At 62.4% G+C, this 23,933-nt stretch overlaps 1 protein-coding gene across 1 annotated transcript in view; it reads left to right on the top strand.

The window, feature by feature from the left end:
* The window catches only part of lrrc59 (leucine rich repeat containing 59), a 51,487-nt gene that overhangs the window by 3,087 nt on the left and 24,467 nt on the right, over positions 1-23,933 (top strand). The window contains exons 2-3 of the mRNA XM_068057775.1: positions 15,850-15,909; positions 20,000-20,158. Of these exons, the coding sequence (XP_067913876.1) occupies positions 15,850-15,909; positions 20,000-20,158 (219 nt within the window). The remainder of the gene's footprint in view (positions 1-15,849; positions 15,910-19,999; positions 20,159-23,933) is intronic.

Genomic DNA, 23,933 nt, shown 5'->3' with positions numbered 1-23,933 from the left:
TGGGAGAGGTGGGAATGGGGAGAGGTGGGAATGGGGAGAGGTGGGAATGGGGAGAGGTGGATGGGGAGAGGTGGGATGGGGAGAGGTGGAGGTGGGAATGGGGAGAGGTGGAGGTGGGAATGGGGAGAGGGGGAGGTGGGAATGGGGGGAGAGGGGGAGGTGGGAATGGGGGGAGAGGGGGAGGTGGAATGGGGGGGAGGTGGGAATGGGGGGAGGTGGAATGGGGGGGAGGTGGGAATGGGGGGAGGTGGGAGGTGGGAATGGGGGGAGGGGGAGGGGGGAGGTGGGAATGGGGAGGGGGGGAGGTGGGAATGGGGAGAGGGGGGAGGTGGGAAGGGAGGGGGGAGGTGGGAAGGGGGAGGGGGGGAGGTGGGAATGGGGGAGGGGGGAGGGGGGAGGTGGGAATGGGGAGGGGGGGAGGGGGGAGGTGGGAATGGGGAGGGGGGAGGGGGGAGGTGGGAATGGGGAGAGGGGGAGAGGGGGAGGTGGGAATGGGGAGAGGGGGAGGTGGGATGGGGAGGGGGAGGTGGGAATGGGGGGAGGGGGGAGGTGGAAGAGGGGAGGGGGGAGGTGGGAATGGGGAGAGGGGGAGGTGGGAATGGGGAGAGGGGGGAGGTGGGAATGGGGAGAGGGGGGAGGTGGGAATGGGGAGAGGGGGAGGTGGGAATGGGGAGAGGTGGAGGGGGAGGTGGGAATGGGGAGAGGGGAGGGGGGAATGGGGAGAGGGGGAGGGGGGAGGGGGGAATGGGGAGAGGGGGAGGGGGAATGGGGAGAGGGGGAGGTGGGAATGGGGAGAGGGGGAGGGGGAAGGGGGAGGGGGGAGGTGGGAATGGGGAGAGGGGGGAGGTGGGAATGGGGAGAGGGGGAGGGGGGGAGGTGGGAATGGGGAGAGGGGGAGGGGGGAATGGGAATGGGGAGAGGGGGGAATGGGGAGAGGGGGAGGTGGGAATGGGGAGAGGGGGAGGTGGGAATGGGGAGAGGGGGAGGTGGGAATGGGGAGAGGGGAGAGGGGGAGGTGGGAATGGGGGAGAGGGGGAGGTGGGAATGGGGAGAGGGGGAGGGGGGAATGGGTGAGGGGAGGGGGAGGTGGGAATGGGGAGAGGGAGAGGGGGGGGGAGGTGGGAATGGGGAGAGGGAGAGGGGGGGGAGGTGGGAATGGGGAGAGGGAGAGGGGGGGGAGGTGGGAATGGGAGAGGGAGAGGGGGGGGGAGGTGGGAATGGGGAGAGGGAGAGGGGGGGGGAGGTGGGAATGGGGAGAGGGAGAGGGGGGGGGAGGTGGGAATGGGGAGAGGGAGAGGGGGGGGGAGGTGGGAATGGGGAGAGGGAGAGGGGGGGGGAGGTGGGAATGGGGAGAGGGAGAGGGGGGGGGAGGTGGGAATGGGGAGAGGGAGAGGGGGGGGGAGGTGGGAATGGGGAGAGGGAGAGGGGGGGGGAGGTGGGAATGGGGAGAGGGAGAGGGGGGGGGAGGTGGGAATGGGGAGAGGGAGAGGGGGGGGAGGTGGGAATGGGGAGAGGGAGAGGGGGGGGGAGGTGGGAATGGGAGAGGGAGAGGGGGGGGGAGGTGGGAATGGGGAGAGGGAGAGGGGGGGGAGGTGGGAATGGGGTGAGGGAGAGGGGGGGGGAGGTGGGAATGGGGAGAGGGAGAGGGGGGGGGAGGTGGGAATGGGGAGAGGGAGAGGGGGGGGGAGGTGGGAATGGGGAGAGGGAGAGGGGGGGGGAGGTGGGAATGGGGAGAGGGAGAGGGGGGGGAGGTGGGAATGGGGAGAGGGAGAGGGGGGGGAGGTGGGAATGGGGAGAGGGAGAGGGGGGGGGGAGGTGGGAATGGGGAGGGGGAGAGGGAGAGGGGGGGGGAGGTGGGAATGGGGAGGGGGAGAGGGAGAGGGGGGGGGAGGTGGGAATGGGAGGGGGAGAGGGAGAGGGGGGGGGAGGTGGGAGGGGGGGGGAGGTGGGAGGGGGGGGAGGTGGAATGGGGAGAGGGAGAGGGGGGGGGAGGTGGGAATGGGGAGAGGGAGAGGGGGGGGAGGTGGGAATGGGGAGAGGGAGAGGGGGGGGGAGGTGAGAATGGGGAGAGGGGGGGGGAGGTGGGAATGGGGAGAGGGGGGGGAGGTGGGAATGGGGAGAGGGAGAGGGGGGGGGAGGTGGGAATGGGGAGAGGGAGAGGGGGGGGAGGTGGGAATGGGGAGAGGGAGAGGGGGGGGGAGGTGAGAATGGGGAGAGTGGGGGGGAGGTGGGAATGGGGAGAGGGAGAGGGGGGGAGAGGGAGAGAGGGGGGGGAGGTGGGAATGGGGAGAGGGAGAGGGGGGGAGGTGGGAATGGGGAGAGGGAGAGGGGGGGGAGGTGAGAATGGGGAGAGGGGGGGGGAGGTGGGAATGGGGAGAGGGGGGGGAGGTGGGAATGGGGAGAGGGAGAGGGGGGGGGAGGTGGGAATGGGGAGAGGGAGAGGGGGGGGGAGGTGGGAATGGGGAGAGGGAGAGGGGGGGGGAGGTGGGAATGGGGAGAGGGAGAGGGGGGGGGGTGGGAATGGGGAGAGGGAGAGGGGGGGGGGGTGGGAATGGGAGAGGAGAGGGGGGGGGAGGTGGGTATGGGGAGAGGGAGAGGGGGGGGAGGTGGGTATGGGGAGAGGGAGAGGGGGGGGGAGGTGGGAATGGGGAGAGGGAGAGGGGGGGGGAGGTGGGAATGGGGAGAGGGAGAGGGGGGGGAGGTGGGAATGGGGAGAGGGAGAGGGGGGGGAGGTGGGAATGGGGAGAGGGAGAGGGGGGGGAGGTGGGAATGGGGAGAGGGAGAGGGGGGGGAGGTGGGAATGGGGAGAGGGAGAGGGGGGGGAGGTGGGAATGGGGAGAGGGAGGGGGGGGGGAGGTGGGAATGGGGAGAGGGAGAGGGGGGGGAGGTGGGAATGGGGAGAGGTGGGAATGGGGAGAGGTGGGAATGGGGAGAGGTGGGAATGGGGAGAGGGGGAGGGTGGGAATGGGGAGAGGGGGAGGTGGAATGGGGGGAGAGGGGGAGGTGGGAATGGGGGGAGAGGGGGAGGTGGGAAGGGGGGAGAGGGGGAGGTGGGATGGGGGGAGAGGGGAGGTGGGAATGGGGGGAGAGGGGGAGGTGGGAATGGGGGGAGAGGGGGAGGTGGGAATGGGGGGAGAGGGGGAGGTGGGAATGGGGGAGAGGGGGAGGTGGGAATGGGGGGAGGGGGAGGTGGAATGGGGGAGGTGGGAATGGGGGGAGGTGGAAGGGGGGAGGGGGGAGGTGGGAATGGGGGAGGGGAGGGGGGGAGGTGGGAATGGGGAGGGGGGGGAGGGGGGGGGAGGTGGGAATGGGGAGAGGGAGAGGGGGGGGGAGGTGGGAATGGGGAGAGGGAGAGGGGGGGGAGGTGGGAATGGGGAGAGGGAGAGGGGGGGAGGTGGGAATGGGAGAGGGAGAGGGGGGGGAGGTGGGAATGGGGAGAGGGAGGGGGGGGGGAGGTGGGAATGGGGAGAGGGAGAGGGGGGGGGAGGTGGGAATGGGGAGAGGTGGGATGGGGAGAGGGGGAGGTGGGAATGGGGAGAGGGGGAGGTGGGAATGGGGAGAGGGGGAGGTGGGAATGGGGGGAGAGGGGGAGGTGGGAATGGGGGGAGAGGGGGAGGTGGGAATGGGGGGAGAGGGGGAGGTGGGAATGGGGGGAGAGGGGGAGGTGGGAATGGGGGGAGAGGGGGAGGTGGGAATGGGGGGAGAGGGGGAGGTGGGAATGGGGGGAGAGGGGGAGGTGGGAATGGGGGGAGAGGGGGAGGTGGGAATGGGGGGAGGGGGGAGGTGGGAATGGGGGGAGGTGGGAATGGGGGGAGGGGGGAGGTGGGAATGGGGGGAGGGGAGGGGGGGAGGTGGGAATGGGGAGGGGGGGAGGTGGGAAGGGAGGGGGGGAGGGGGGGGAGGGGGGAGGTGGGAATGGGGAGGGGGGAGGTGGGAATGGGGAGGGGGGGAGGGGGGAGGTGGGAATGGGGAGGGGGGGAGGGGGGAGGTGGGAATGGGGAGAGGGGGAGGGGGGAGGTGGGAATGGGGAGAGGGGGAGAGGGGGAGGTGGGAATGGGGGGAGGGGGGAGGTGGGAAGAGGGGAGGGGGGAGGTGGGAATGGGAGAGGGGGAGGTGGGAATGGGAGAGGGGGGAGGTGGGAATGGGGAGAGGGGGAGGTGGGAATGGGGAGAGGGGAGGTGGGAATGGGGAGAGGGGGGAGGTGGGAATGGGGAGAGGGGGGAGGTGGGAATGGGGAGAGGTGGAGGGGGGAGGTGGGAATGGGGAGAGGGGGAGGGGGGAGGGGGGAATGGGGAGAGGGGGAGGGGGGAGGGGGGAATGGGGAGAGGGGGGAATGGGGAGAGGGGGAGGTGGGAATGGGGAGAGGGGGAGGGGGGAAGGGGGAGGGGGGAATGGGGAGAGGGGGGAGGTGGGAATGGGAGAGGGGGGAGGTGGGAATGGGGAGAGGGGGAGGGGCGAATGGGGAATGGGGAGAGGGGGGAATGGGGAATGGGGAGAGGGGGGAATGGGGAATGGGGAGAGAGGGGGAGGTGGGAATGGGGAGAGGGGGAGGTGGGAATGGGGAGAGGGGGAGGTGGGAATGGGGAGAGGGGAGGTGGGAATGGGGAGAGGGGGAGGGGGGAGGTGGGAATGGGGAGAGGGGAGGGGGGAGGTGGGAATGGGGAGAGGGGGAGGGGGGAGGGGGGAGGTGGGAATGGGGAGAGGGGGGGGGGGAGGTGGGAATGGGGAGAGGGGGGAGGTGGAGGTGGGAATGGGAGAGGGGGGAGGTGGAGAGGGGGAGGGTGGGAATGGGGAGAGGGGGAGGGGGGAGGTGGGAATGGGGAGAGGGGGAGGTGGAGAGGGGGAGGGGGGAGGTGGAATGGGGAGAGGGGGAGGGGGGAGGTGGAATGGGGAGAGGGGGGAGGGGGGAGGTGGAGAGGGGGAGGGGGGAGGTGGGAATGGGGAGAGGGGGAGAGGGGGAGGTGGGAATGGGGAGAGGGGGAGGTGGGAATGGGGAGAGGGGGAGGTGGGAATGGGGAGAGGGGGAGGGGGGAATGGGGAGAGGGGGAGGGGGGAGGTGGGAATGGGGAGAGGGGGAGGGGGGAGGTGGAATGGGAGAGGTGGGAATGGGGAGAGGTGGGAATGGGGAGAGGTGGGGAGGTGGGAGAGGGGGAGGGGGGAGGTGGGAGGTGGGAATGGGGAGAGGTGGGAATGGGTAGAGGGAGAGGTGGGAGGTGGGAATGGGGAGAGGGGGAGGGGGAGGTGGGAATGGGAGAGGGGGAGGGGGAGGTGGGAATGGGGAGAGGGGGAGGGGGGAGGTGGGAATGGGGAGAGGGGGAGGGGGGAGGTGGGAATGGGGAGAGGGGGAGGGGGAGGTGGGAATGGGGAGAGGGGGAGGGTGGAGGTGGAATGGGGAGAGGGGGAGGGTGGAGGTGGGAATGGGGAGAGGGGGAGGGTGGAGGTGGGAATGGGGAGAGGGGGAGGGTGGAGGTGGGAATGGGGAGAGGGGGAGGGTGGAGGTGGGAATGGGGAGAGGGGGAGGGTGGAGGTGGGAATGGGGAGAGGGGAGGGTGGAGGTGGGAATGGGGAGAGGGGGAGGGTGGAGGTGGGAATGGGGAGAGGGGGAGGGTGGAGGTGGGAATGGGGAGAGGGGGAGGGTGGAGGTGGGAATGGGGAGAGGGGGAGGGTGGAGGTGGGAATGGGGAGAGGGGGAGGGTGGAGGTGGGAATGGGGAGAGGGGGAGGGTGGAGGTGGAATGGGGAGAGGGGGAGGGTGGAGGTGGGAATGGGGAGAGGGGGAGGGTGGAGGTGGGAATGGGGAGAGGGGGAGGGTGGAGGTGGAATGGGAGAGGAGGGGGAGGTGGGAGGTGGGAATGGGGGGAATGGGGAGAGGGGGAATGGGGAGAGGGGGAAGGGGGAGGTGGGAATGGGGGAGGGGGGAGGTGGGAATGGGGAGAGGGGGAGGGGGGAGGTGGGAATGGGGAGAGGGGGAGGTGGGAATGGGGGGAGGTGGGAATGGGGGAGGTGGGAATGGGGAGAGGGGGAGGGGGGAGGTGGGAATGGGGAGAGGGGGAGGGGGGAGGTGGGAATGGGGAGAGGGGGAGGTGGGAATGGGGGAGAGGGGGAGGGGGGAGGTGGGAATGGGAGAGGGGGAGGGGGGAGGTGGGAATGGGGAGAGGGGGAGGGGGGAGGTGGGAATGGGAGAGGGGGAGGTGGGAATGGGGAGAGGGGGAGGTGGGAATGGGGAGAGGGGGAGGTGGGAGGTGGGAATGGGGAGGGGGGAGGTGGGAATGGGAGAGGGGGAGGGGGGAGGTGGGAATGGGGAGAGGGGGAGGGGGAGGTGGGAATGGGAGAGGGAGGAGGGGGGGGGGGAGGGAGGGAGGGAATGGGAGAGGGAGGAGGGTATGGGGAGAGGGAGGAGGGAATGGGGAGAGGGAGGAGGGGGGGGGGAGAGGGAGGAGGGGGGGGGGGGAGGGAGGAGGGGGGGGGGAGAGGAGGTGGGGAATGGGGAGAGGGGGAGAGGGAGGTGGGGATGGGGAGAGGGAGGAGGGGGGAGGTGGGAATGGGGAGAGGGAGGAGGGGGGAGGTGGGAATGGGGAGAGGGGGGAGGTGGGATGGGGAGAGGGAGGAGGGGGAGGTGGGAATGGGGTGAGGGGGAGGGGGGAGGTGGGATGGGGAGAGGGGGAGGGGAGGTGGGATGGGGAGAGGGGGAGGGGGGAGGTGGGAATGGGGAGAGGGGGAGGGGGGAATGGGGAGAGGGGGAGGTGGGAGAGGGGAGGTGGGAATGGGGAGAGGGGGAGGGGGGAGGTGGGAATGGGGAGAGGGGGAGGGGGGAATGGGGAGGGGGAGGTGGAATGGGGAGAGGGGGAGGTGGGAATGGGAGAGGGGGAGGGGGGAGGTGGGAATGGGGAGAGGGGGAGGGGGGAGGTGGGAATGGGGAGAGGGGGAGGGGGGAGGTGGGAATGGGGAGGGGGGAGGTGGGAATGGGGAGAGGGGGAGGTGGGAATGGGGAGAGGGGGAGGGGGAGAAGGAGTGGGGGATGGGGGGGGTGGAGGAGGATTTGGGGATGGGGGTGGAGGAGGAGGATTTGGGGATGGGGAGGTGGAGTGGGGGATGGGGAGGTGGAGTGGGGGATGGGGAGGTGGAGTGGGGGATGGGGAGGTGGAGTGGGGGATGGGAGGTGGAGTGGGGGATGGGGAGGTGGATGGGGGATGGGGAGGTGGAGTGGGGGATGGGGAGGTGGAGTGGGGGATGGGGAGGTGGAGTGGGGGATGGGAGGTGGAGTGGGGGATGGGGAGGAGGAGTGGGGGATGGGGAGGAGGAGTGGGGGATGGGGAGGAGGAGTGGGGGATGGGAGGAGGAGTGGGGGATGGGGGGGGAGGAGGAGTGGGGGATGGGGGGGGGAGGAGGAGTGGGGGATGGGGGGGAGGAGGAGTGGGGATGGGGGGGGAGGAGGAGTGGGGGGGGAGGAGGAGTGGGGGATGGGGGGGGGAGGAGAGTGGGGATGGGGGGGGAGGAGGAGTGGGGGGATGGGAGGGGGAGGAGGAGTGGGGATGGGAGGGGAGGAGGAGTGGGGATGGGGGGGAGGAGGAGTGGGGATGGAGGGGGAGGAGGAGTGGGGGATGGGAGGGGGAGGAGGAGTGGGAGGGGGAGGAGGAGTGGGATGGGGGGAGGAGGAGTGGGGATGGAGGGGGAGGAGGAGTGGGGATGGGAGGGGGAGGAGGTGGGGGATGGGAGGGGAGGAGGAGTGGGGGATGGGAGGGGGAGGAGGAGTGGGGGATGGGAGGGGGAGGAGGAGTGGGGGATGGGAGGGGGAGGAGGAGTGGGGGATGGGAGGGGGAGGAGAGTGGGGGATGGGAGGGGGAGGAGGAGTGGGGGATGGAGGGGGAGGAGGTGGGGGATGGGAGGGGGAGGAGGAGTGGGGGATGGGAGGGGGAGGAGGAGTGGGGGATGGGAGGGGGAGGAGGAGTGGGGGATGGGAGGGGGGGAGGAGTGGGGGATGGGAGGGGGGAGGAGGGGGGGATGGGAGGGGAGGAGGAGGGGGGATGGGAGGGGGAGGAGGAGGGGGGATGGGAGGGGGAGGAGGGAGGGGGGATGGGAGGGGGGGATGGGAGGGGGAGGAGGAGGGGGGGATGGAGGGGGAGGAGGAGGGAGGAGGAGGGGGGGATGGGAGGGGAGGAGGAGTGGGGGATGGAGGGGGAGGAGGAGGAGGAGTGGGGGATGGGAGGGGGAGGAGGAGGAGGAGGAGGAGTGGGGGATGGGAGTGGGAGGAGGAGGAGTGGGGGATGGGAGGGGGAGGAGGAGGAGGAGGAGGAGTGGGGATGGGAGGGGGAGGAGGAGGAGGAGGAGGAGTGGGGGATGGGAGGGGGAGGAGGAGGAGGAGGAGGAGTGGGGGATGGGAGGGGGAGGAGGAGGAGGAGTGGGGGATGGAGGGGGAGGAGGAGGAGGAGGAGTGGGGGATGGGGGGGGAGGAGGAGGAGGAGGAGTGGGGGATGGGGGGGGAGGAGGAGGAGAGTGGGGGGATGGGGGGGGAGGAGGAGGAGGAGTGGGGGATGGGGGGGGAGGAGGAGGAGGAGTAGGGGGCGGGGGGGAGGAGTAGGGGGCGGGGGGGAGGAGTAGGGGGCGGGGGGGAGGAGTAGGGGGCGGGGGGGAGGAGAGGGGGATGGGGCGGGGGGGAGGAGAGGGGGATGGGGCGGGGGGGAGGGAGAGGGGGATGGGGCGGGGGGGAGGAGAGGGGGATGGGGCGGGGGGGAGGAGAGGGAGAGGGGGATGGGGCGGGGGGGAGGAGAGGGGATGGGGCGGGGGGGAGGAGAGGGGGATGGGGCGGGGGGGAGGAGAGGGGATGGGGCGGGGGGGAGGAGAGGGGGATGGGGCGGGGGGGAGGAGAGGGGGAGGAGAGGGGGATGGGGCGGGGGGGGAGGAGAGGGGGATGGGGGGGGAGGAGAGGGGATGGGCGGGGGGAGGAGAGGGGGATGGGGGGGGGGAGGAGAGGGGGATGGGGGGGGGGAGGAGAGGGGGATGGGTGGGGGGGAGGAGAGGGGGATGGGTGGGGGGGAGGAGAGGGGGATGGGTGGGGGGGAGGAGAGGGGGATGGGTGGGGGGAGGAGAGGGGATGGGTGGGGGGGAGGAGAGGGGGATGGGTGGGGGGGAGGAGAGGGGGATGGGTGGGGGGGAGGAGAGGGGGATGGGTGGGGGGGAGGAGAGGGGGATGGGGGGGAGGAGGAGAGGGGGATGGGGGGGAGGAGGAGAGGGGGATGGGGGGGGAGGAGGAGAGGGGGATGGGGGGGGGAGGAGGAGAGGGGGATGGGGGGGGAGGAGGAGAGGGGGATGGGGGGGGAGGAGGAGAGGGGGATGGGGGGGGAGGAGGAGAGGGGGATGGGGGGGGAGGAGGAGAGGGGGATGGGGGGGGAGGAGGAGAGGGGGATGGGGGGGAGGAGGAGAGGGGGATGGGGGGGGAGGAGGAGAGGGGATGGGGGGAGGAGGAGAGGGGGATGGGGGGGAGGAGAGGGGGTTTGGGGGGAGGAGAGGGGGATGGGGGGGGAGGAGGAGAGGGGAATGGGGGGGAGGAGAGGGGGTTTGGGGGGGAGGAGAGGGGGTTTGGGGCGGAGGAGAGGGGATGGGGAGGCGAGGGGGATGGGGGGGTGATGGGGGAGGCGAGGGGGATGGGGGGGTGATGGGGGAGGCGAGGGGGATGGGGGGGTGATGGGGGAGGCGAGGGGGATGGGGGGGTGATGGGGGAGGCGAGGGGGATGGGGGGGTGATGGGGGAGGCGAGGGGGATGGGGGGGTGATGGGGAGGCGAGGGGGATGGGGGGGTGATGGGGGAGGCGAGGGGGATGGGGGGGTGATGGGGGAGGAGAGTGGGATGGGGGGGGTAGGGGAGTGGGGGGGGGAGGGGGAGTGGGGGATGGAGGGGGTGATGGGGAAGAGTGAGGGGTGGGGGATGGAGGGGGGATGGGGGTGGGGAGGAGGAGGAGGGGGGGATGGGGGTGGGGGAGGAGGAGGAGTGGGGGATGGGGGGGGGAGGAGGAGTGGGGGATGGGGGGGGGAGGAGGAGTGGGGGATGGGGGGGGGAGGAGAGTGGGGGATGGGGGGGGGAGGAGGAGTGGGGGATGGGGGGGGAGGAGGAGTGGGGGATGGGGGGGGAGGAGGAGTGGGGGATGGGGGGGGGAGGAGGAGTGGGGGATGGGGGTGAGGAGGAGTGGGGGATGGGGGTGAGGAGGAGTGGGGGATGGGGGTGAGGAGGAGTGGGGGATGGGGGTGAGGAGGAGTGGGGGATGGGGGTGAGGAGGAGGGGGGATGGGGGTGAGGAGGGGGGATGGGGGGGAGGAGGAGGAGTGGGGGATGGGGTGAGGAGGAGTGGGGGATGGGGGTGAGGAGGGGGGATGGGGGGTGAGGAGGAGGGGGGATGGGGGTGAGGAGGGGGGATGGGGGTGAGGAGGAGGGGGGATGGGGGTGGGGAGGAGGAGGAGTGGGGGATGGGGGTGGGGAGGAGGAGTGGGGGATGGGGGGGGAGGAGAAGTGGGGGATGGGGGGGGAGGAGGAGGAGAAGTGGGGGATGGGGGGGTGGAGGAGGAGGAGTGGGGGATGGGGGGGTGGAGGAGGAGGAGTGGGGGATGGGGGGGTGGAGGAGGAGGAGTGGGGGATGGGGGGGGGAGGAGGAGGAGTGGGGGATGGGGGGGGAGGAGGAGGAGTGGGGGATGGGGGGGTGGAGGAGGAGGAGTGGGGGGATGGGGGGGTGGAGGAGGAGGAGTGGGGGATGGGGGGGTGAGGAGGAGGAGTGGGGGATGGGGGGGTGGAGGAGGAGGAGTGGGGATGGGGGGGTGGAGGAGGAGGAGTGGGGGATGGGGGGTGGAGGAGGAGGAGGAGTGGGGGATGGGGGGGTGGAGGAGGAGGAGTGGGGGATGGGGGGGTGGAGGAGGAGGAGTGGGGGATGGGGGGTGGAGGAGTGGGGGATGGGGGGGTGGAGGAGGAGGAGTGGGGGATGGGGGGGTGGAGGAGGAGGAGTGGGGGATGGGGGGGGTGGAGGAGGAGGAGTGGGGGATGGGGGGGGGGAGGAGGAGGAGTGGGGATGGGGGGGGGAGGAGGAGGAGTGGGGGATGGGGGGGAGGAGGAGGAGTGGGGGATGGGGGGGAGGGGGAGGAGGAGGAGTGGGGGATGGGGGGGGGGGGAGGAGGAGGAGTGGGGGATGGGGGGGGGGGAGGAGGAGGAGTGGGGGATGGGGGGGGGGGGAGGAGGAGTGGGGGATGGGGGGGGGAGGAGGAGGAGTGGGGGATGGGGGGGTGGAGGAGGAGAGTGGGGGATGGGGGGGTGGAGGAGGAGGAGTGGGGGATGGGGGGTGGAGGAGGAGGAGTGGGGGATGGGGGGGTGGAGGAGGAGGAGTGGGGGATGGGGGGGTGGAGGAGGAGGAGTGGGGGATGGGGGGGGGAGGAGGAGGAGTGGGGGATGGGGGGGGAGGAGGAGGAGTGGGGGATGGGGGGGGGAGGAGGAGGAGTGGGGGATGGGGGGGGGAGGAGGAGGAGTGGGGGATGGGGGGGGGAGGAGGAGGAGTGGGGGATGGGGGGGGAGGAGGAGGAGTGGGGGATGGGGGGGGGGAGGAGGAGGAGTGGGGGATGGGGGGGGAGGAGGAGGAGTGGGGGATGGGGGGGGAGGAGGAGGAGTGGGGGATGGGGGGGAGGAGGAGGAGTGGGGGATGGGGGGGGGAGGAGGAGGAGTGGGGGATGGGGGGGGGAGGAGGAGGAGTGGGGGATGGGGGGGGAGGAGGAGGAGTGGGGGATGGGGGAGGAGGAGGAGTGGGGGATGGGGGGGGAGGAGGAGGAGTGGGGATGGGGGGGGAGGAGGAGGAGTGGGGGATGGAGGGGGGAGGAGGAGGAGTGGGGGATGGAGGGGGGAGAGGAGGAGTGGGGGATGGAGGGGGGAGGAGGAGGAGTGGGGGATGGAGGGGGGAGGAGGAGGAGTGGGGGATGGAGGGGGAGGAGGAGGAGTGGGGGATGGAGGGGGGAGGAGGAGGAGTGGGGGATGGGGGGGAGGAGGAGGAGTGGGGGATGGGGGGGGAGGAGGAGGAGTGGGGAATGGGGGGGGGAGGAGGAGGAGTGGGGATGGGGGGGAGGAGGAGGAGGAGTGGGGGATGGGGGGGGAGGAGGAGGAGGAGTGGGGGATGGGGGGGAGGAGGAGGAGGAGTGGGGGGATGGGGGGGGGAGGAGGAGGAGGAGTGGGGATGGGGGGGAGGAGGAGGAGGAGTGGGGGATGGGGGTGGGAGGAGGAGGAGGAGGAGTGGGGGATGGGGGGGGGAGGAGGAGTGGGGGATGGGGGGGGGGAGGAGGAGGAGGAGGAGTGGGGGATGGGGGGGGGGGACGAGGAGGAGGAGTGGGGGATGGGGGGGGGAGGAGGAGGAGAGTGGGGGATGGGGGGGGAGGAGGAGGAGTGGGGGATGGGGGGGGAGGAGGAGGAGTGGGGGATGGGGGGGGGAGGAGGAGGAGGAGTGGGGGATGGGGGGGGAGGAGGAGGAGGAGTGGGGGATGGGGGGGGAGGAGGAGGAGGAGTGGGGGATGGGGGGGGAGGAGGAGGAGGAGTGGGGATGGGGGGGGGAGGAGGAGGAGTGGGGGATGGGGGGGGAGGAGGAGGAGGAGTGGGGGATGGGGGGGGGAGGAGGAGGAGGAGTGGGGGTTGGGGGGGGGGAGGAGGAGTGGGGATGGGGGGGGAGGAGGAGGAGGAGTGGGGGATGGGGGGGGAGGAGGAGGAGTGGGGGATGGGGGGGGATGGGGGGGGAGGAGGAGGAGTGGGGGATGGGGGGGAGGAGGAGGAGTGGGGATGGGGGGGGATGGGGGGGAGGAGGAGGAGTGGGGGATGGGGGGGGGAGGAGGAGTGGGGGATGGGGGGGGAGGAGGAGTGGGGGATGGGGGTGGAGTGGGGGATGGGGGTGGGAGGAGGAGTGGGGGATGGGGTGGGGAGGAGGAGGAGTGGGGGATGGGGGTGGGGAGGAGGAGGAGTGGGGGATGGGGGTGGGGAGGAGGAGGAGTGGGGGATGGGGGGGGAGGAGGAGAGGGATGGGGGGGGAGGAGGAGAGGGGGATGGGGGGGAGGAGGAGAGGGGGATGGGGGGGGAGGAGGAGAGGGGGATGGGGGGGGGAGGAGGAGAGGGGGATGGGGGGGGAGGAGGAGAGGGGGATGGGGGGGGAGGAGGAGAGGGGGATGGGGGGGGGAGGAGGAGAGGGGGATGGGGGGGGGAGGAGGAGAGGGGATGGGGGGGGGGGAGGAGGGGGGGGAGGAGGAGAGGGGGATGGGGGGGAAGGAGGAGAGGGGGATGGGGGGGGGAGGAGGAGAGGGGGATGGGGGGGGAGGGGAGAGGGGGATGGGGGGGGGGAGGAGGAGTGGGGGATTGGGGGGGGAGGAGGAGAGGGGGATGGGGGGGGGAGGAGGAGAGGGGGGTGGGGGGGGGAGGAGGAGAGGGGGATGGGGGGGGGAGGAGGAGAGGGGGATGGGGGGGGAGGAGGAGAGGGGGGATGGGGGGGGGAGGAGGAGAGGGGGATGGGGGGGGGGGGAGGAGGGGGGGGAGGAGGAGAGGGGGATGGGGGGGGAGGAGGAGAGGGGGATGGGGGGGGGGGAGGAGGGGGGGGAGGAGGAGAGGGGGATGGGGGGGGAGGAGGTGAGGGGGATGGGGGGGGGAGGAGGAGTGGGGGATTGGGGGGGGGAGGAGGAGTGGGGATTGGGGGGGAGGAGGAGGGGGTGGAGGAGTGGGGGGGGAGGAGGAGGGGGTGGAGGAGTGGGGGATGGGAGGGGGAGGGGAGTGGGGGATGGGAGGGGGAGGAGGAGTGGGGGATGGGAGGGGGAGGAGGAGGAGTGGGGGATGGGAGGGGGAGGAGGAGGATGTGGGGGATGGGAGGGGGAGGAGGAGGAGTGGGGGATGGGAGGGGGAGGAGGAGGAGTGGGGGATGGGAGGGGGAGGAGGAGGAGTGGGGGATGGGAGGGGGAGGAGGAGGAGTGGGGGATGGGAGGGGGAGGAGGAGGAGTGGGGGATGGGAGGGGGAGGAGGAGGAGTGGGGGATGGAGGGGGAGGAGGAGGGGGTGGGGGGAGGAGGGGATGGAGGAGGAGGAGGAGTGGGGGATGGAGGAGGAGGAGGAGTGGGGGATGGAGGAGGAGGAGGAGTGGGGGATGGAGGAGGAGGAGGAGTGGGGATGGAGGAGGAGGAGGAGTGGGGGATGGAGGAGGAGGAGGAGTGGGGGATGGAGGAGGAGGAGGAGTGGGGGATGGAGGAGGAGGAGGAGTGGGGATGGAGGAGGAGGAGGAGTGGGGGATGGAGGAGGAGGAGGAGTGGGGGATGGAGGAGGAGGGAGGAGTGGGGGATGGAGGAGGAGGAGGAGTGGGGGATGGAGGAGGAGGAGGAGTGGGGGATGGAGGAGGAGGAGGAGGGGGAGGAGGAGGAGGAGTGGGGGATGGTGGGGGGGGAGGAGGAGGAGGAGTGGGGGATGGGGGGGGGAGGAGGAGGAGTGGGGGATGGGGGGGGAGGAGGAGGAGGAGTGGGGGATGGGGGGGGAGGAGGAGGAGGGAGTGGGGGATGGGTGGGGGAGGAGGAGGAGGGTGTGGGGGATGGGGGGGGGAGGAGGAGGAGGAGTGGGGGATGGGGGGGGGAGGAGGAGGAGGAGTGGGGGATGGGGGGGAGGAGGAGGAGGAGGAGGAGGAGTGGGGGATGGGGGGAGGAGAGGAGGAGGAGTGGGGGATAGGGGGGAGGAGGAGGAGGAGGAGTGGGGGATGGGGGGGGAGGTGGGGGATGGGGGGGAGGAGGAGGAGTGGGGATGGGGGGGAGGAGGAGGAGTGGGGGATGGGGGGAGGGGAGGAGGAGTGGGGGGATGGGGGGGAGGAGGAGGAGTGGGGGATGGGGGGAGGAGGAGGAGTGGGGGATGGGGGGGAGGGGAGGAGTGGGGGATGGGGGGGAGGGGAGGAGGAGGAGTGGGGGATGGGGGGGAGGAGGAGGAGTGGGGGATGGGGGGGAGGAGGAGGAGGAGGAGTGGGGGATGGGGGGGAGGAGGAGGAGGAGGAGTGGGGGGTGGGGGGGGGAGGAGGGGGATGGGGGAGGAGGAGGAGGAGTGGGGGATCGGGGGGGGAGGAGGAGGAGTGGGGGATCGGGGGGGGAGGAGGAGGAGTGGGGGATGGGGGGGGGAGGAGGAGGAGTGGGGGATGGGGGGGGGAGGAGGAGGAGTGGGGGATGGGGGGGGGGGAGGAGGAGTGGGGGATGGGGGGGGGGGGGAGGAGGAGAGGGGGAGGAGGTTCCAGAGGCTGGTATCCCATGTTTGTTCAGATTCCTAGGATTTGCGTGTAGTGAACCACATTGCAACAACGTAAAATAATTGTTGCACTTGCTGAAGGGCAGCAGCAAGATTTACATTTTTAACATGTTAATCTGGTAACTGTAGAATATTATTTAAAATAACATACTCTTCTTGTGCACTGAGCTAATCTGTCGTGTCTTCAAAAGTCATCTTGTTATTGTGTTTATCAAGGCGAGGGATGTTGATCAGCTTTTACATTTGTATACTAAGAATCCACATCAGTCACAGCTCCCTCTGCACTGTCACCATCAAACACTCCCAGGGCAGGGGCAGCACGGGGTTAGATATGGGATAAAGCTCCATTCCCTCATTGCTGTTATCAAAGCAGCTTCTGACTGACTGTGATCACTGTTACAGGAGATCCACTATATAAGTAGAGGGAGTTACAGCTGAGTCGATAAGTATGCGTTTATGAAACCGTATTTGTGTCCTTTATTTAATACCATCTAACATTTTGTGGAGAGCCCGAGGTTGCTGCCTACTTGTGCAGCAGCTGTGTTATAATTCTGTCGAATCTCAATAGACGATAATATCTTGTGTTTGCAGGCAGCCCTGCCCAAGGCCACCATCCTGGATCTGTCCTGTAATTGTCTCGTTATGCTGCCGGTAAGTCTTTGTGCAAGATAAGTGTGTTTGTATTGTGGGTCTTTTGTTGATGTCTATGGGGTGGGTGTGTGTGTGCATGTAGACTGAGAGTCTGTCGGTGCCTGTGTTTGTCCGCACATGTTGTGGGTCTGTGCCTGTGTTTTGTCTGCGCGCACACGTATTGAGTCTGTGTTGTGCATGTTTCTGTGAGTCAGGGAATACAGGAGAAGCTAGCAATTAGTTATGAGGCATCTCGTGTAAATTCTCTGGCAGTGTTTAGCTGCGCACTGACTTTATTACTGTCAGGGGAGGGGGTATTGCATTGTTCAGTAATCATCTTTGCGAAAGCTCTGGGATGTCGGGATGTTTTCAAGAGCAGTTTTGATTCCCTCTGGGAATCAACATTAGGGGAAGGCACAAAATAAAACACCCTCACTTAGAAAAACACCTTCAGCAGAGGGAGGGAGGGAGAATATTGGCTTAAAAGAAACGTTGCAGTGAATGGCAATACCCTTGTGTGATTGTCACAGGATATACATGGAGACTTCAAACTATGAAAACTGAATACCTCAAAGCTTTTACAAAAACAACAAAGCAGTCCGAGTGGAGTGTGTATATGGTGAAGAAGTGGTAGAGGCTGGAACCATTATAATATTTAAGAAATATTTAGATGAGCACTTGAAACGCCATAGCATACAGGCCAAGTGCTGGAAAATGGGATTAGAATAGGTAGGTGCTTGTTGGCCAGCACAGACATGATGGGCCGAAGGGCCTGTTTCTGTGCTGTATTATGGCTTGCATCGACTATATCGAATATATAGTACAGAAACAGACTATTCGGCCCAAACAGTCCACACTGGCATTTATGTTCCACTCAGGTCTCCTCCCACCCCTTTTATCTAACTCTGTCAGCATATACCTCTAGTCCCTTCTTCTTTGAGTGTTTATGTAGATTCCCTTTAATTGCATCAATGTGCTCATAGTATTATATCGGCGCAGAAGGCAGCCATTCAGCTATCTAGGTTTGTGCTGGCTCTCTGTACAGCAGTCCAGTCAGTCTCATTCCCCTGCTCTTTCCCTGTAGTGGGGCAAGCTTATTTCTCTCAATTGCCCATCCAATTTCCTTTTGAAATCATTCGTCTTCACTTCCACCACTCTTCTAGGCAGCGAGTTCCAGGTCATTACCACTCGCTGCATGAAAATTTTCTTCCTCACATCTCCCTGCATCTTAGAATCATTAGAAAGTTTAATGCACAGAAAGAGGCCACTTGGCCCATCGTGTCTGCACTGGCCGAGAAACGAGCCACCCAGCCTAATATCACATAGAATCATAGAAAGAAAGACATTAGGGAACCCAGATAGGTTTTTACAGCAACCATGGCACCATTACTGAAAGTAGCTTTGAATTCCAGATTTTTTAATGAATTGAATTTCAATTGCACCAGCTGCCATGGTGGGATTTGAACCTGTGTCCCTTGGACACTAGTGCCATTACACTATGCCACTGTCTTCCCATCTTTTCCAAGACCCTAATTCTGTGACTCTAGTCTTTGTATCATTAGCTAATGGGAACAGCTTTTCTTTGTCTACCTTATCTAAACCTGTCATTATTTTGTACACCTCCATCAAATCTCCCCTCAACCTCCTTTGCTCCAAGGAGAACAACCCCAGCTTCTCCAACCTAACCTTGTAACTAAGTTCCTTCATCGCTGGGACCATGCTGGTAAATCTCCTCTGCAGCCTCTCAAGGACCCTCACATCCTTCCTAAAGTGTGGTGACCAAAACTGGATGCAATACTTGGTTGTGGCCTAACCAGCGCTTTCTAACAGTTGAGCATAACTTCCCTGTTTTCGTACTCAGTATCTCTGGGAAGCCCAAGATCCCATATGCTTTGCTAACTACTCTGTCAATATGTCCTGCCACCTTCAGAGATCAATGCTCATGAGCCCCCAGGTCCCTCTGTACCTGCATACTCTTTAGAACTGTTTCATTAAGTCCATATTGCCTCTCCCTATCCCTTCTGCCAAAATACATCACCTCACACTTCTCTGTATTAAACTCCGTCTGCCCATTCTGCTAACATATCCATGTCTTGTTGCAGTCGATTGGTGTCACACTTCCAAGTATAGTACTGTCAGCAAATTTTGAAATTTTACTCTTCTGATATCTGTCATTTTCTATATTGAGAAAGCAGTAGACCTAGCAGTGAACCTTGAGATTCTTCACCTGAACTACTCCCTATGGTAGGAAGATCCACATTTTCACCAGTCTTTTTGGAAAACGTAGTTTCTTCTAAATTCTGAATTCCATATTTGATTTCTTGCCGACTGACTAATATTGATGGCACATTTTGTTTTTAGTCAAAATACACTGTATCTACTCTGTCAAAATCTTTTAAAGAACTCTATTTAAAGGACACCAGCCAGTTTATCCTTTTCTGATGGGTATAACCTCACATTTCTGGTATCGTTGTAAATCTTTTTTGCACCCATTCCAGTGCCTGTATATCCTCGGATAATATGGCAACCAGAACTGGACATAGTACTCAAGATTGGATATAAGTTCAGCATAAATTCCCTACTTTTCAATTTTTTTATGCACAGAATGCTGTCACCTTTCTGTAGTTTTTACATTTTCTTCCTTTTGGCTGCAATGCATTGAAGGTGCTGAGTCCTGCTGGTTTACAGTTCTGTCGATGGTGGTCACCTCCAGTACCTCATCAAAGAGTCGTTTTATTGTATGTGAGCCAAGCCTGATCCTGTTCCAACTCCCAGGGCAGGTACAGCACTGGTTAGATGCAGAGTCAAGCTCCCTCTACACTGTCCCATCAAACACTCCCAAGGCAGGTACAGCACGGGGTTAGATACAAAGTAAATCTCAGGCATTGGTTATCATCTTGCTGCTGTGTAGGATCACCAGTTCGCTGCCAGTTTGTCTTGTGGCTCTCAAGAAGGTGAATTGCAATTACTCATTTCATGTTGCAACTTTTATTATATGTTTTCCCTATGTTGCCCTCCCCTTCCACCACCCCCACCCTCCCACCATGATTCAGCCTTTGCGTCGTACCTCCCACTGAGCTGGTAGCCAAGATAAGGAAATCACAGTGGCCATCAGCCCCAGCTTTGGCATTTTGTATCATGTTATATCGTTGCATTGACTGGCCCCAACTCCTTGTGGACGTACACTTTTTGCATGTTTTCTTCCCTCTGCTGAATGCATGTGGTCAGTGATTAACTCATTATTCATGTCCGAGTCTAGGCAATCAGCATCAACATGCTGTAGCTGTCAGCCATGGCTCAGTTGGTAGTACTCTCACCTCTCAGAAGGTTGAGAGTTCAAATCCTACTCTGGAAACTTAAAATTTTTTTTTGGCAGATGCTGCCAGTGCACTGCTGAAGGAGTGCTGCACTGTTGAAGCTGTCCTTTTTTTTTGGATGTAAAGTTAAACCGAGGCCCTTTCTGCCCCCTCACAAGGGCAGTAAAGATCACATGGCCACTTATGCAAAGTAGAGCAGAGCAATTCTCTCGTCTTGGCCAATTTTTATCTCATTGTTTGTGGGAGCTTTCTATTCACATTGGCTGCCACATTTCCTACAATACTCAGTGACTATATTTTAAAATGTACTAATATTATAAAAGATGTGATATAAATGCAGGTTTCTTTTCTTTAACCTTGGAGGGCAATACAGCTGATCACAATTCTGTCCTCATCCAAGGCCCACGTGCACATTGTAGCAGGAGTTACCGCTGAACAATCGGGAGCAGGAATCCTGGATGACTTTTCCTCTTCTTTGCCTGGCCCAGGGACGATGAGGCTGATTGTGGCATTCCAGTTGCTGCTAGTTGGTTGATGGGATGCTGTATAGTTGATGCTTTGGCCCCCTTGAGCACTGTGGTGGGCAGGTGTGTTTAGGATTTTGTGTGAGCAGGATGTGAGTGCATCGATGCCTGGCTGGAAGTGTGTGCAGCTTGAGTGAGAACATGTTTTACTGGTGTCAAAGTCTCATTTTGGGGATTACCCCAGAGTAGCTGCTGTGTTTTGGTGAACTGTTTGTAATTTTCTTTTGTTTTATTTCTCTGTTGTGAACAATCTTGCACCATCGAATGCAGCCAGAATTCTGCAGCTTGACTCACCTCATCAAACTTGACCTCAGCAAGAACCAGCTGCAGGAACTTCCTTCAGACTTTGGGCGTCTCCTTAACCTGCAGCATTTGGACTTGTACAACAACAAACTGATCAACCTGCCAGTCAGCTTTGCTCAGCTGAAGGTAGGAAGCCTGTTGTAATGCCTCTCACACACTGCTGGATAGGCTAGATGGAAAAGCTTGTTTTCTGTTTGCCAATTCGTCTCACCTACAGCCTCCAATCTCACTGTCCACATTTTACCAATGCTAACCTAGCTCATGCATGGGGAAGGGAAATGATTCTAGTGATGGTCATTATTTTGGCCACCGCTGCTAACTTCCCTCTTGTTCTGCCTGAGCTTCAAATACCTCCTTGTCTCCTTGTACATGTTCTTGTTTCTCCCTTCAGCCTCACTCTGTTGAAATCCAGACTAACCACTGTCTCCTACTCTAACTCATTCTTTCTGAGAACATCAGTGCTACCTTTCCCCTATAAATTGGCATGCTGTTGAAATCCAAGCTGAAGGGAGAGTCCAGGGACTGAAGACTGCAGTCCATTGACTTGTTACCAAAAACTAACTTAGGTCATCCACTCCCTCAATTTTCCTGTGACTTGTTCTGCACTCTTTGCCCCCACGACTGTCCAATTCAGTTTCTGTGAAAAGCTAAATCTGAACTCAGCAACTTTCAAGCTTGAGCCCATGTCTTCTGTTTCTGAACTTAGTGACAATTTTGACTTAGCAGGGTTTAGTTTATTTATTCCCTGAAGGATCTTGACCAATTTCTCGAGTCTGAAGTTTGATGAGGTGATTAGTGTTGAAACCGTGTTTCAGAGAGAACTCAGACCACGGAGTTCTGACTCACTGAAGGCTTTAAAAGGGTGGAGTTAAGAGGCTGGTGAGGACAACATTTCAGAAATTGATCTTAAGGGTAATAAAGGATTGAAGCAGTGGGCGCAGTGAAGGATGAAATCAACCTGTATACTGGAGGTAGAACATGTCAGTCTTGGCAATGAACTTGATATGGAGTTTAAAGCTCAGTGTCACGGTTGTGCAGTTAGGGAGGCCGAAGGACTCAGCCAGAGACATGTGGATGCTGGCAAGGAACCAAAATAGTTTTTTTTTCCCCAGGTGAACTGTAGGCATTTATCTAGGCTGGATATTGAATGGGCAATTGGCTGATCTTGCAGTCAATACCAAAGTAGTAGGACTGGATATCGGTGCCAGACTTGGTAATTGCATATGATGTTTCCAAGGGGTAATGTGTAGACAGTGAATAAGAAGGGACTGCTACATTTTGGTTTCTTTTACCCCTTAGATAATTTTAGTTTTAGTTTTTGATTACGCATAGGTAAGTCCGAATTCCCGATGTCCTAGCTAATGCTCTCACTTGCTCTGATATCCAGGTAAGATTGGAGAACAGAGGGCTATTTTTAAAGATTCCTTCAGCCATTGGTTCAGTGCCTCCATCAGAGCTTCCTTGTCTTCCCACGTGGTAGAATAACGGGCGGCGCAGTGGTTAGCACTGCAGCCTCACAGCTCCAGCGACCTGGGTTCGATTCTGGGTACTGCCTTGCGGAGCTTGCAAGTTCTCCCTGTGACCGCGTGGGTTTTCGCCGGGTGCTCCGGTTTCCTCCCACATGCCAAAGACTTGCAGGTTGATAGGTAAATTGGCCATTATAAATTGCCTCTAGTATAGGTAGGTGTCCAGACCTCAGTACCTTGCTCTATGGCAGCGAGGCCTGGACAACGTATGTCAGCCAAGAGCGACGTCTCAATTCATTCCATCTTCGCTGCCTCCGGAGAATACGTGGCATCAGGTGGCAGGACCGTATCTCCAACACAGAAGTCCTCGAGGCCGCCAACATCCCCAGCTTATACACACTACTGAGTCAGCAGCGCTTGAGATGGCTTGGTCATGTGAGCCGCATGGAAGATGGCAGGATCCCCAAAGACACATTGGACAGCGAGCTCGCCACTGGTATCAGACCCATCGGCCGTCCATGTCTCCGCTTTAAAGACGTCTGCAAATGCGACATGAAATCCTGTGACATTGATCACAAGTCGTGGGAGTCAGTTGCCAGCGTTCGCCAGAGCTGGCGGACAGCCATAAAGGCGGGGCTAAAGTGTGGCGAGTCGAAGAGACTTAGCAGTTGGCAGGAAAAAAGACAGAGGCGCAAGGGAAGAGCCAACTGTGTCACAGCCCCGACAATCAAATTTTTCTGCAGCACCTGTGGAAGAGCCTGTCACTCTAGAATTGGCCTTTATAGCCACTCCAGGCGCTGCTCCACACACCACTGACCACCTCCAGGCGCTTACCCATTGTCTCTCGAGATAAGGAGGCCAAAGACTATAGGTAGGTGGTAGGGAAATATAGGGACAGGTGAGGATGTGGTAGGAATATGGAATTAGTGTAGGATTAGTATAAATGGGTGGTTGATGGTTGGCACAGACTCGGTGGGCCGAAGGGCCTGTTTCAGTGCTGCATCTCTAAATAAAATAAAAAAATAAAACGGGGTGAAGTACAGTGGGACTCTATGTCCTGGGTCGCTTCAGTTACCGTGAAGGCCTGTTAGAAACCCTAGAAATACTCAGCAGACAGGGCTCTGGCAAACATGTCCTCAACGGTAGAACAGGCGGAGGAAGATGTGCCATCTGAAATATCTCAATGGTTGTTCTGGTAGATGAAGGCTGCAGCAGAACAAAACCCCCGAATCGTCATGGTTTCCTTGCCATTAGATCAAGGTGGTGTTCTATCTATTGTTCGAATCTGGAACACACTGCCTATAGGGGTAGTAGAGGCAGGAACCCTCACAACATTTAAGTAGTATCTTGAGCACTTGAAACGCCATAGCATACAAGGCTATGGGCCAAGTGCTGGAAAATGGGATTAGAATAGATAGGTGCTTGGTGGCTAGCCGAAGGGCCTTTTTCTATGCTGTATAACGCTATGACTCTATGATTCATGTGGAAGCTGGTGTGCAACGGTTTCTCCATGCCAAAAGTTGTTATGCACAGGCTTCTTCCTTTCCGAGCACTTCAGTGACCAGCAAATGGCGACCAGAGCAGGATTGTGTTGTCTGGAAGCTTCTAGCCATGATCTGGCATGGAGGCGGCAGTTACATAACCTGAACAAATGCCCTACGTGCCATAAGGTCTGTAGATCCTGAATCTGCCTTATCAGCCACCTTCGGACTGACGAAAGACAATCGCCCTCGCCCGCGCCAATAAATTAAAAATAAAACTTACAGCATGGAAACCAGCCATTTGGCCCAATTGAACTATGCTGGCATTTTTGCTCCACATAAGCCTCCCACTATTTTTTTTTAATTCATTCATGGGATGTTGGCGTCGCAGGCCAGGCCAGCATTTATTGCCCATCCCTAATTGCCCTTGAACTGAGTGGCTTGCTAGGCCAGTTTGAGGGCATGTAAGAGTCAACCACATTGCTGTGGAGTCACCTGTAGGCCAGACCAGGTAAGGACAGCAGATTTCCTTCCCTAAAGGGAATTAGTGAACCAGATGGGTTTTTACAACAATTGACAATGGTTTCATGGCCATCATTAAACTAGCTATTAATACCAGATTTATTAATTGAATTCAGATTCCACCTTCTGCTGTGGTGGGATTCGAACCCATGTCCCCAGAGCAATACCTGGGTCTCTGGGTTACTAGTCCAGTGACAATACCAGTACGCCATTGCCTCCCCTTTATCAACAGACCCTTCTGTTTCTTTCTGCCTTGTGTATTTATTTAGCTTCCCCTTAAGCGCATCTCTTTTCTCCTCAGCCACTTCCTATGGTAGCGCGTTCCACAATCTCACCACTCTGCGGGTAAAGAAGTTTCTCCCGAATTCCTTATTGGATTATCTTTTATTTATGGCCCCTGGTTTTGTTCTCCACCCAAGTGAAAACTATATG

Source organism: Heterodontus francisci, chromosome 26 (assembly GCF_036365525.1).
Source record: "Heterodontus francisci isolate sHetFra1 chromosome 26, sHetFra1.hap1, whole genome shotgun sequence".
NCBI lineage: Eukaryota > Metazoa > Chordata > Chondrichthyes > Heterodontiformes > Heterodontidae > Heterodontus > Heterodontus francisci.
Note: the sequence above shows the minus strand (reverse complement) of the source record. Positions and strands in the feature narration are given on the sequence as shown.